The 13,457-nt window shown below is 31.8% G+C and overlaps 1 protein-coding gene and 1 non-coding gene across 3 annotated transcripts in view; both read left to right on the top strand.

Annotated features, from left to right (window-relative positions):
* Positions 1-13,457, top strand: part of IPO11 (importin 11) — a 168,794-nt gene that overhangs the window by 16,969 nt on the left and 138,368 nt on the right. For both annotated transcript variants that reach the window (XM_006206039.4, XM_031675666.2), the window contains exons 2-5: positions 838-981; positions 4,416-4,516; positions 9,627-9,699; positions 11,143-11,346. In XM_006206039.4, the coding sequence (XP_006206101.2) occupies positions 844-981; positions 4,416-4,516; positions 9,627-9,699; positions 11,143-11,346 (516 nt within the window). In that variant the 5' untranslated portion in view covers positions 838-843. The remainder of the gene's footprint in view (positions 1-837; positions 982-4,415; positions 4,517-9,626; positions 9,700-11,142; positions 11,347-13,457) is intronic.
* LOC116280120 (U6 spliceosomal RNA) lies at positions 4,620-4,721 on the top strand. The gene has a single exon (XR_004189454.2). It is a non-coding gene; the product is annotated as a U6 spliceosomal RNA (small nuclear RNA).

Raw genomic sequence — 13,457 nt, 5'->3', positions numbered from 1 at the left:
TTTTCGGTCATTTTTAGCTTTCAATTTTAATCTTACATACTTTGTATATGTATATTGTGAACAACTGCATATGCTTCCCTAAGTATATAATTGTACACAGTTTTGTATATGATTAGAAACAGAATCCTAGAGAATTCAATAAATTGCTCTCGTATTTTTAGAATGGTTTCAGATACTTGGTGTAGGATTAGATGATTCAACCCTTAAGATCCTTTCTAACTTGGGGTTTATATTTTGTTTGTTGGTTCATTTCATTCCCCCCGCCATGATGTTTTCTTAGGTATGTATTTGTCTTTTATATTTCAAAAAATGTTTTCGACATGTATTAATGATGGCACATAAAATGATATTATGAAGTACTTAGCAGTCAGTCAAAGCATTCCTTTCTCATTTCTCTTCCTTCTGATTTAATTAAGGATAAAGTAGTTAATACTTTTATAATGTTTATCTTAAAAAAAAAAAAACTAAGACAGAACGCATTATGATTAGAGTCTTGGGCAGGCAGTGATATTTAACCAGACTTTAGTAACTTTGGGTTTTGCTTGTCGGGGTTTTTTGGTTTTTGTTTTTTTCCAGTTTATTATTACATTCTGTATATGGGACAATAAAAAGCAGTTTCCTTTAGAAGTTAATTTAAGCAAAAGCGACTTGAATTGCTAGAGATTTAAGTATTATGGATGGTACATTAAAAAGATAGAAATCCAGCAGAAACATGAGAGTAGGTAAATGATTGAAGTATAGGAATAATTCAGAACATTGAAGCTTTTTCTCTGTTTAAATTACTGTTAATTTTTTAAGCATAATGTACATTCAGGTATGTTAACTTGTCATTGCCAGGTTTCCATGGATCTCAATAGTGCCAGTACTGTCGTTCTTCAGGTCTTAACACAGGCCACTAGTCAGGATACTGCTGTGTTAAAACCAGCTGAGGAGCAATTAAAACAGTGGGAGACACAACCTGGTTTCTATTCAGTGTTACTGGTAAGTTGTTTTAGAATAGTTCACTGCTATTTTTAATAAAATGAGACACTCTTGTTTTCATTGTTCTAAAATCTTACATGTATTGGTCGTTTAGTGAAATTGATCCAGATGTTTGGCTACCATTTCTATTGCCACATATTAATTCAGGGCATGGTTCTTTGAGGATGTTGAAGAAATGTTTGTTGATGCTTGAATAAATAACCCAATAGGGTACTGGTAGTATCTGCTCAGAAGGCAACACTGCTGGTATTCTGGTTTAGCATGTTAATGCTGACCTGAAGATCGTAGATAGTACACTTCCATGCTTTGCCTTCATGCTTATCCTCACCCCAGTTAATTTATATCATTAGGGTCTTTCAGGTCTCCCCACTGCAGCATCAGAGTCAGGTCTACCTTGCTCAGGGTATTTTACTTTTATTTCATTTTGTTTTTTATGTCTAGTTTTTTTTTAATAACACCACTTTATTTTTATTTTATTTTATTTTATTTTTATTATTGTTATTGTTGTTATTATTATTATTATTATTATTATTATTATTATTATTATTATTATTATTATTACTTGGTGGAGGAGATAATTAGGTTTATTTATTATTTATCTTTTAAAATGGAGATACTGGGGATTGGACCCAGGATCACGTGCCTGCTAGGTCTGCACTCTACCACAGAGCTACACCCTCCCCCCTAGGTGTAGGTGTTTCACTTTAAAACATCATTTTCTTTTCCACATCTAAAATTTTAATTTTCTTAACATAGCTGATCTTTTCCTAGGTGTTATGGGAAATGGTTTAATAAATAACAATGTATGCTTTAAATAAATCTTTCTGGAAATTTAAAGCTTTTGGTTAATTAATCAAAATTATTCTATCAATGCCAGCGGTGGCCTTTCATTCCAGTTAAACGATGTCTTTTTGTACAGAGGGTCTTTCTTACCCTTTTCTTCTTCTGAAAATTTGAGAACTCTGGTAAGTGTTTGAGATTTAATTTCTGGCCATGGCAGTGAGGCTACCAATTGGATCAAAAACTGATTCAGCATTTGTGACTGCGTCAAAAATTCGGAGTAGAACTGTTTACTGTATCTTGTGAAATAGAAAGCCATGGAATTTGACATATATATTATGACTTCATGGCAAAAGTTTGAGTTGTTCAATTTAAGAAGATACTAGTTAGTGCCTGTAGGGGAAATTAAATGTCTAGAATCATACTTGATATTCTGAATATAACATGAAAGTTGGTTGTTTGGCACAGTAACAAAAGATAAAAAACTGATTTCTAAAGATTCTAAAGAAAATATCTTAGTCTTATACATAATCTGAACATCGTGTTTGTAAAATTTGGGCATAGTGTAAATCTTTAGACAGCCTCTGAGTGTCTTTACTCTTCATATGTCTATTTAAATAAATGTGTTCTGTAATTGGCCTTCTGTTTTTTATGCCAAAATATAAAACACTTCTGGAATTTCTCATTTTAGTTACTGCTTGATCTTGAAAAAAAATAGGCTTGCTTGATACTTTTGTGCAATGTATGAATTATTAATATTAAGTGTCTAGACCTTTTTGTTTTTATTTTTACCAGTATACTTTTCTTAGAGGGATAGTAAAATTTCTTTCATATGGAATAGATTACAGTAGATTTAAAAACTGCTGAGTTTATTTCTTCCTTTTCCCCCGTACTCACTGTTGTGGCACATTTGGTCTAATTGAGCCTTAGCTGTCCATTTCAGTTTGGAGATTCCTTAATTTGTATACCTGATCTCAGGCTTGTGTTCCAGTCTGTTATTTAAAATACTTATGGAATATTTCTACTTGGATTGACACCTGAAGCTTGGCTTTTCTTGGTTCCTAAGTGTAGCTGAAATATGCTGAGATCCACCACCTTCCACCGTATTCCCACATTACTTCCATTCATTCACTCATTTGCTCAAAAGATGTTTATGAAGTTTCTGCTTTGCTGAGCTCTGTGCTCGACTCCATGCATGAGACACAACTCAATCTAGTATGGAAGGTAGACATGTAAAGTGTTGAAATCAAATGCAATTTATGTGGTGAGCGAACCCATGTCTTCTTTTGCAAAAGAGACCCGAAATAGGGATTCTAACTCAGTTGTCAGGGGTCTTAAGGAATAAATTGGCATTATACTGCTTTCTTTTTAACTTTTCTTTGGTATGCACTTGATTTAAAAAAAATAGGATTATGGGATACATACCAGTTTTTAATACTTAACATGTAAATATTTTTTGATAGTAAAAGACTTATTTCCGCATTATTATTTTTGATTTTGAAGTTTTTCCACACAAGGTTCTGTTTAAGAGTTCGGCTCTAGGAATTTGAGTTGTTTTGGTCTGAGGTGTAGTACAATTTTAGTCAGTTAACATTCCTATAATTCCTTTTTGTTCTAGATACTCACTATTTTAGAAACATTTTTTGGAAAGCAGTAAAACACTTTAACTCTCAGTGTTTGTGACATTTTAAGTTATAGTGTAAATATTAGTTTTTCTATCCTTTTAATTTCCATATACATTTATAACTATCATTTATAAATTTTTGAGAACACTTTTAATAAATCTGTTGATTAATTTTAAAAGTCACAGAGCAGTTGTAATTTTGATTATCAAAATGATATTGTATGGTTTGGCATCTACAGTCATTTTTACATGTCCCACTACTGTGCAAGGCGAGGACTGCCTGTAATTTGGATTAACACAGTGAATGCATTTTTTGAATAATGGTTATTTTTGAGTTGAAATTATTCATATCACATCTGCCTTTATATTATTTAAAACTGTTTTGCTATCAAACTTTAAGTATAATCACTTTGATAAGGGAGTACTTTGAAATTGTTTATTTCATAGCATAAATTGATAAGCCAGGGTATTTGACTCCTTAGACTCTTTGAATCTATGCTGTGATAGGTCTACTTTTTCTTTTTTAATTTAGAGTTTTTTATTTTAGTTTTGTTTTTGTGTTTATGTAGATGATGCTGTTTGTTTCCAAGTTTAAATTTCTTACTACGATAGATTTCACACATACCTAAAAGTAGAGTACATAATGAATTTCCACATACCTATTACTCAGCTTACATAATTAAAATACTCCTGAGCAGATATGCTTTCTTACATGAATTGTAGAGCTATCGATATGTAGAAAATAACAATATGATATATGTAGTGATAAAATTTAAATGAAGCATTTAATTAAAAATGTATCTGGAGGGGAGAGTATAGCTCAATGTGGTAGAGCACATGCTTAATTAGCATGTTTGAGGTCCTGGGTTCAATCCCCAGTACCTCCTCTTAAAAAAAAAAGAAATAAGTAAATAAATAAATGAACCGAATTATCCGCCCCCCCCCAATCTATCCATACTTGATTGTGGTATATTAATGATACTTTTAACTTATTACATGTTCATTCTGATACTTTGTTTTTTATTTACAGAATATCTTCACAAACCACACTCTGGATATAAATGTTAGGTGGCTTGCTGTGCTATATTTTAAAAATGGAATTGATCGCTACTGGAGACGTGTAGCACCTCAGTAAGTTCCATCTTTCTCCCTCTTTCTGTGTCATCCTTTTCAAATTCAGGAAGGAATAAGACTTATCTGTTAATCTTCATTCTGTATGTAAAAGAATGCATTTGTGCTTACTTCAGCAGCACATATACTAAAACTGGGGCAGAGAAGATTAACATGCTCCCTGAGCTAAGATGATATGCAAATTTGTGAAGTGTTTGATACTTAAAAGAAAAAAAGTGCGTAACTACTGAAGAAGAAAAGTGTTCTACATAGTTAATTACAGTCAATATCCATATTATTGCTTTTCTCCATGAGTTTTTCATTTTGTTTTTTTTTCCTCTTTGGATAAGGTATGTGGATTTCTTGTGGACTTTCTTGTCTGTGTTTTTGAGGATTTCTAATTTTATGGGCATAAAACAAATGCTCAGTTAATGATTCATGTTGATTTTTTTTTTTTAAAGGATTTTTTTTTTTATAAGGCTAGGATTTTGGAAAGTGTCATTGAGAAGGAAGTCCCAGATCATTTCTGAGCCAACTGGAAGTTAATTCCCTAGTCTTTCTGCATAATTGCCTCTGTGGTGGAAATTGGGTAGTATACATTTGTAATCTCATGAGGTTCAGTTGTAACTTCTCTGTGGGTGGTTAAGTGAACAAATTTCTCTTAATAGTTAATTACATGTTAAAGATAGAAAGATGTGTAGTCAGGACTCAGGAATTTGATAGGAAAATAAGTAAACTTTGCCAAAGAAGTAACATAGTCTTTGTTCTCCAGTAGATGGCACTGTGGCACTACAGCTCTGTAGTTTTTATATTAATAAGACCTTAAAAAAAAAACTGAGTCCTCAAAGTGCATTTAAAATATACCTTTGAATAATATTAGAAGTAACTAGAATATTTTAAGGCTACACAGAGAATACTATAGTATAAAGCAAAACTCTCTTATTTTAGAAATCATAATTTTAAGAGAAAAGAAGTATTTTGTGATAAGAAATTATATATTATTGAGTTGCAGGAAACAGTGCAGTAATACATATGTTTCTACTGCTATGGCCAATTAGATTTTTTATGTCTCCTAAAATTCACTTTGTTTTACTGGTTATCTGAAGAATATGGTTATAAATGATGATCTTGGATGGGAGAGTAAATTATGATGAGATAGTTCAGATTGTACTTTCATGTAAAAAATTAGAACTGGAATTTAGTTTAAATTTTAAAAGTTAAGGGAGATATCATATGGTATTACATAGTTATACCCCAGGATCTTTTAGTATATATTGAGATACAAGCTAGAAAGGAGAAGAATGTACTTAGGGAGCAAGGATTAATTATCAAATTCATATTTAAATTTAAGACACTTGAAAAAAATCTGCTTATTTGTGTTTTTAACTAAGTTCCATCTTATACTTCCTATTCTTATCACTATTTTCACAGAATGATTAATTTAAGCCTATATATTATTAGTATGTACAATGCCACTTTTGGGTCCTAATTAGATACTCTCCAGTTTCTACTTGGGATATAGTCTGAATTCATCTAATGATAACATGTGCATAAAATTGAAAGTGGAATGTTAACTGTTATTGGAGAGTTGCTAAAGACATGAGGATTTTCCAGGTTAATAGCTTATTTTCTTTAATATGTATATTCTTTTGCATAATCTCTTTTTGTAATTTGGTAGGTAATTATTATATTCTCTTAATTTAAAATTATGAAAACTGTTGAACCTGGCTTCTTGGCATAGAATAAAACTTGAACTTCAAGCTTGAATTAAGGCTAATAGGAGAAAACATTATTTCAGGGATTTGGCTGATAGAAGAGAGCTATTAAAATTGGAAAGTGAAGCATAGTTATAAAAGGATTAGAGATCAGTTTTAATGAGAAAGCATAGACTTGCACTGGGCTTTGACTCCTTTTGCCTAAATGTTTATTTTTTTCATTGAGGTTTAATTGACATGTAATATTATATTGGTTTCAGATATACAACATAATGATTCAGAATTTTTATATATTGTGAAATGATCACAACCATAAGTCTAGTTAACATCTGTTACCATATATAGTTACAGGGTTTTTTTTTTCTTGTGATGAATTTTGAGATTTACTATCTTAGCAACTTTCAGATATGCAGTACATTATCATTAACTGCAGTTGCCATGCTATACATTACATCCCCATGACTTGTTTATTTTATGACTGGAAAGTTGTACCTTTTTACTCCCTTTACCCATTTTTCACACCCCACCCCCCAAATTTTTATCTTAATCTTATTTTCTCATTTGTTTACTAATGTTGAGCAAGTCACTCTTAAGATTAAAAAAAAACTTTTATTGAAGTATAATATATAACATACTTAAAAAGTGCATAAACGAAGGGTATAGTTTGAATGTAATGTGAACACACCCATGTAACTACCACTCAGAACTAGGTAGAACGTACTATCAGCCCAGAGGCTTCCCTTTGCCCTCTCGCGGTAACCTACCTATACACGCTCCTCAAAGACCTGATGCCTGTCACTGCAGATTAGTTCTACCTATATCTGAACTTCATACAACTGAAAATCATATAGCATGTTCTCCTGTGTGTCTGACTTTTATTCAGTGTTACATTTGTGAGGTTGTTCCATGTAGTTGCATGGGGCAGTAGTTTACTCTTTTATGTATGAGTATAACATCCCATTTTAGGAACATACCATCGTTACTTATCTATTCTGCTGTTGATGGGTATTAAGGCTGTTTGTAGTTTTTGATTGTTAAAAATAATGCTTCTTTGAAAAACCTTCTTAATGTCTTATTGTACAGAAGTGCTCATCTTACTGTCATTTGTGGTCAGATGTATGTTCACCTTTATTAGATACTGTCAGTTAGTTTTCCAGACTAGTTGTACTAATTTGCCGTTCCACAGTAACATGAATGTTGGCATTTGTGTCATATTCTCAGCAGTACTTGGTCTAACCTATTTTATTTTAGTCATACTGCTGTCCCTGGTAGTTTTTTGCATTTTCCTAATAAACAATAAGCACCATTTTTATGTATTTTTTAGTCACTTGGATAGCCTTTTTTGTGAAGGGCCTGCTGTTTGCACACTTAAAAGAAATTGGATTATCTTATTGATTTATGGGGTTTATATATATTTTTTGTATGTAAGTCCTTTGTTGAATATACATATTGAAAATATCTTCTCCTATTTTGTGATTTGCCTTTTCACTTTCTTAATGATGTCTTTTGATGAAAAGAAGTTTTTAATTTTAATGAAGTTCAATTTAGCTACCTTTCTTTTATAATTAATTCTTTTGGGACCTGTTTATAAAATTTTTGTTCAATGTAAGGTTGTGAAAATACTCTATGTTTTCTGCTAAAAGCTTTGTTTTATTTTTCACATTTTGGTGTATAATCTATCTGGAAGTAATTCCTGTGTAAGTTATGGATGTGAAGTAGGGACAGTACCATGTATTTTTTTCCCTATTGCACTTCAGTGGTTCCCCTGTTACATAGCAGGCATTTTGTATGTATGGATCTGTTTTTGGATTCTCTTTTATCCTGTTGGCCTATTTGTCTGTCTTTGCTTATTGTACTTTAGAAGGCTTGATGTAATTTCTCTTTCTTTTTTGAATTCAATTTGCTGGTCTTTTTTCTTTAGCTTTCTGAGATGGAAGCTTGTATAATTGATTTTCAGTTTTTCTTCTTTTATATACATTTAAAACATTAAGAGTTTTCTTGTAATCATGGCTTTAGTTCAGTTTTACAAGCCTTGATATGTAATATTTTCATTACTATTTAGTTAAAAATATTTAAAAATTTCCCCTGTGGTTTCTTTTTAAACCCATAGATTAATTAGATACATACCACCTAATTTCCAAACATGTGGGATTTTCAATATTTTTTTTGTTACTGATTTCATTATTTAAAATGTACTGTCTTATTTTATCCCAGCATATGGTATTTTGGTAAATGTTTTATGTACACTTGAAACGAATGTGTCTTTTGCCATAGTTGATTGTAATGTTAGATATATCTATATATCAATTCGGTCCAATTTATCAATTTTGCTGTTCAGGTCTTCTATACTGCTAATTGATTTTGTGTCACTTTTTTCATCAAGTACTGAGGTGCATTATTCTCCAAATATCACTCCAGTCTCTGTCTCCAGTGTCACATGGCCTTATTTTCAGGTGTCTCCTTGATGTCTTTGTCCAGATTTTCCTCTTCCTATGAAGGGCACCAGTCATTGGATTGGGGACCACCCTAATCCAGCATGACCTGATTTTAACTTGATTGTATCTGCAAAGCCTCTGTATCCAAATAAGGTCACCTTTATAGGTGTTTGGGGTTAGGACTCATACCTTTTTGGTAGGACACAATTCAACTCAACAGATGTTTTAAAGCTTTTTCTTAAAATTGAATGCAACCTGTATAACTGATTTTTTTGGTGTGATTCATCCAATGCCAGCTCCTCCATCTTAGCCCAAATGGAGAGGGTTTTAAAATGAGGGTTTTAAAATTTAAGTTTTAAAATAAATAATACATTCATATAGTTCAAAATTCAAATGTATATAGTCTCATACAGTCTTATACAGTGAGTATTGCCCATCTCTGTCCTTTTGCTATCTAGTTTCTTTCCTCTTTTGTGATCAAAATTATAGTATCGTGTTTATCCTTTTCTGACATGCAAAATGAAAGATTTTAAACTGATTGGTTTCTAATAAGTTTTCCATCCCAGATAGTCTCTGAGTCCTGATCCTTTTCCACATAGAATAACCTCATCAGATTTTGTAAAAAAAAAAAAAAAGTCAGTGAAAGACTAATATTAACCCATATAGATTTTTTAAAGCCAGTCATTAATTTTTTTGTAGGCAATTGTTCTTATGTCAATAAAAGCAAACATCAAAATATCACATTCTTTACTCTAATTTGTATTATTTCCTATTCCTTACTGTTTTGTGCTTCCTATTTATTCAATTGTGAGGAAATTTTGAATTAGTTGATGTGTCAGTGGAAATAATTTTATTTAATTACCAAAAACAATTAGAGACACCTTGTTTGAAAGGCTTTTTAGTGTTAAAATTCTTAGTAGTGCTGATCTGCATCCATTATTAGGCAGCATTCTCTTGCATAATAAGTATATCTTTTTACAGTGCTCTCTCAGAGGAGGAGAAATCTACATTGCGTGCAGGGCTAATCACCAATTTCAATGAACCAATAAACCAGGTTAGTAAGAAAATGAATGCTAACTGTTCTTTCTCTCCCCTTAATTTTGCTTCTTTTTCTAAACTAACTTTGTTTCTTGGCATTGAAAATAAAATCTTATTACATAATGTCTATTTGTGATGTTTATACACACATCTCTGATGGTTTTTAAATTTTGAGATCCAATTGTAGCTGTTAAGAATGTTGATTAGATTTGGCGATTAATGATTTAAAACTCAGGAGTCATTTTAAGATATACTTGCATAATTTTTTTTGTAACTGTGTCAGTTTGTGAGCCAGTATTGAAAGCACATCTCTATATATTTGTGGTCTTGCTGCATAGAAATTAATTTTAGTGATTTAGAACCCCCCTCCCCTCCTTGGTCCCCCTTTAAACTGCAGGATGGCTTCAGGTTTTCCTCTGTTTAGTTCATCACATTTTCAGTTCTCACTGTATGGGAGGGTAGATAGTAGATTATACAGTTTTATTTTTTCTTTCCCTTATAGTGAGATTTTTCTTTTAAGAATAAAATAATTAAATTTACAAAAATTATTTAATTTTTCCAAGTTACTACTGTTTCTTACATTGATTCTTTTAACTTGAGTATTAAAGCACACTGATGTGTATCCAGTACAGTTTTATCTCAGCTTATTTAAATGATCCAAGTTCTCTCCTTTGCAGTTCCTCAGATGAGGAGATGAGGGAAGATGGAGAGAACAGTTACTCTCCGTAGGGCAGGAGGGTTTGGGTGATTGAGGGGTAAACTATTGTTTAGGTGTTTTGGCAACCAGCATTTGTGAAAACACTAATCTTAATAAATATCATTATTTAAATACCTAATATTTGTTGTTCATTTCTTCTCTTAGGTCAGTGGTTCTCAAACTTTGTGTCCTTAGAACTTCCTTATACTGCTTTAAAATAAAACCCTGAAGGGTTCTATCTGTTGATACTTACTGTATTAGAAATTAAAACTGAGAAATTTTAAAATAGTTTTTAATTAATTAAAAAGTTATAAAACCCTTATTTGTTAATAAGTAGAATTTAAAAAAGTGAATATTAGCTATTTCCCCAAACAACAATATTTATTGAGAATAGTGGCGTTCTGCATTTTTGCCTATTTCTTTAGTGTCTGGCTGTTTATAAGAAGATGTCTAGATTTTCATATCACCTTCTTCATTTATTGTGTTGTGATATATTATTTTGATCGAAGTTATATGGTAAAATCTAGTTTCACACTGGAATATTGTTGGGAAAGGGAGGACCTCACAGAAAGGATCCTAGGCCCCCTAGGGATCCATAGACCACACTGAGAACTACTATCTTAAGCAGTTCAGTGAAATCTCATTCACTTTTGTCTAATGTATAATTAACCAAAGAAGTAATTTCCAACAATGAATGAATACCTTATTGAGTGCTTTAATTTCATACCTTTTTTTCAGAAGATTAATTTTTTCTCCTTCTAGATTGCAACTCAGATTGCAGTGCTGATTGCAAAAGTTGCTCGATTGGACTGTCCTAGACAGTGGCCTGAACTGATTCCTACTCTTATAGAATCTGTGAAAGTCCAAGATGATCTTCGACAGCACAGAGCATTACTTACCTTCTATCATGTTACCAAGACTCTGGCGTCTAAACGTCTGGCTGCTGATAGAAAACTGTTTTATGATGTGAGTGATTTAACGTAGTTAATTTGACTATGAAAACTGTGCTACCTGTATCACAATGTCCATAATTTTACTCCTAAATATATTATTGAAGGATTCTGAATACTTTTTAATTGACCTCAGAGGGTTCAGAATAACAGATATCTGAAAAGTTTTAAGCTGGAAAGTGATCTGACCAGTGAGATCACTCAGTTGCCAGTGAGGAGGATTGGTTGGTAGAGAGCAGTATGAAGGCAAAGGGACTAGTTTGAGGCTGACGTTGTTCAGTGGTAAAAAGAACATTTAGGAGGATATAGAGTTGAAATTTAGGAAGTTAAAGTTGACATGCCTGGGTAATTAATGGATGTAAGATCTCCCTTTTAATAATATGTTTACTTTAATGCTAAGATGGTCTTCATGTACAAAATTATTTTCCCATATAACAAAAGCATAAGCTCCTAGTTGAGCTGGTTGGTATGGCAGAGTAGTGCAGTGTACACTTAAAACCCTCCCTACTGCTCTACATGTCCCAACAGTTTTTATAGCTTGTTTTCCCTCTACACGAAATTCGCCTCAGAGGTGACAAATTACAAAAACAACAGTAGAGAGAAAATTGTTTTCCAGTAACAGTATTGAGCTTGATTAGACACAAAGGGAATTTGTTTTCTAGAAAACCATATGATTTTAATACAAACATGATTATAAAAGTTGACATTAAGTACAGTTAAAATCTAAAGTCTATGAAAGCAAGGAAATTTAAGGTAGTATTGGTAATTCTAATGTAATTATAAATGTATTAACCAAATAATATCTTGTAAACATGGTATGTAACCACAAAGGTATATGCTGTAGTAAATGAAGTAACCCAAACCAAAAAAGAAAAGATTTTTTGGAAGCAAGTATATTTCACTTGGTTTTTAGAAATATGGGTTAACAATTATGAGAAGACCTGTTTTCCAGTGAAGAATGTTTGTAACTAAGCAGCAATGGGATTTGGGCAAGACATTTAAGCTTTATGAATCTTTAAAATTTCCTTTCAGTTCTAAAATTGTGTGATTCTATGAATTTATATCCTTTATTATTCCAAGTTAATCTATATAAACACCATTAAAGTTTTGAGATTGAAATCTCAATTACAGCATAATTTAAATATTGATTTTGCATTTTTAAGCACTCTTTTTCCTAGAAGACCTTTTTGTGTACATTTAGTTTTATTTTTTCTTTTGTATTTTCTTGACATACAGTTATGTTGTTGATCTAATGGCTTTATTAGATACTTTGATGTGCAGTTTTGTATATGACTAGTTAAACATTTTTTGCAATTAAGAAAATTTCAAATATAGTCTAGTTGAGAGAATAATACAACAACCCCTATATACTCTTCAGTCATATTTAACAGTTCTTAAGGTGTTGTCACGTTTGTTTTTCCTCTTTGCTAGAGCAGGTCTTGATACGTCATTTCATTCAATAATATTTAGAGTATGAATCTAAAAAACAGCATTTTCCCTAACCAGTTTTTATTATGATTTTTTAAGGCTGTATATTAGGAATTAATCTTAAATTTTTACTTCTTCCTAAAAGTCAGTCAATAGGTATTGATTGCCTGCTATGTGCAAGAGATATATATGATGCTGAAGGAGATGAAAGACACAAATTGTCTCTTGACATTCATAGAGAATGTCGTTAAGACACAGACCCTCAAAGATCATTTAGTAAACTGTTAGAATCTGCCATAGAAGAAAACTATACACTGTATTATGTTATTATAGTCAAGGCTAAAATTTAGCAGAATTTTTAAAATTGAAGGATGTATGGTCAATAATGTTCCCACTAACAGCATACGTAGATTTGCATGATGAGAATAAGAGGAAACTGTGAGGCAAGGTTACATTACTTCAGGAGAGTCCTCCTGATGAGTTACTGTTTTCTAAATAAACTAACAAAACAGAACCACATAGCTGCTTTGAGATGGCTTGATTATTAAAAGATAGATCATTCAGTCTGGTAGCAGAGATTTGCATACTTATTCCTTATTAACTTATAACTTCATGATGTCATCCTTAGGGAAAATGCCCAAATAGCTGAAGTTATGAAGGTTAAATTTGAGAATGCCAAGGTGCTACTTATATAGTATA

This window comes from Vicugna pacos, chromosome 3 (genome assembly GCF_048564905.1).
Source record: "Vicugna pacos chromosome 3, VicPac4, whole genome shotgun sequence".
Taxonomy (NCBI): domain Eukaryota; kingdom Metazoa; phylum Chordata; class Mammalia; order Artiodactyla; family Camelidae; genus Vicugna; species Vicugna pacos.
This window is presented reverse-complemented; position numbering and strand designations above follow the sequence as displayed.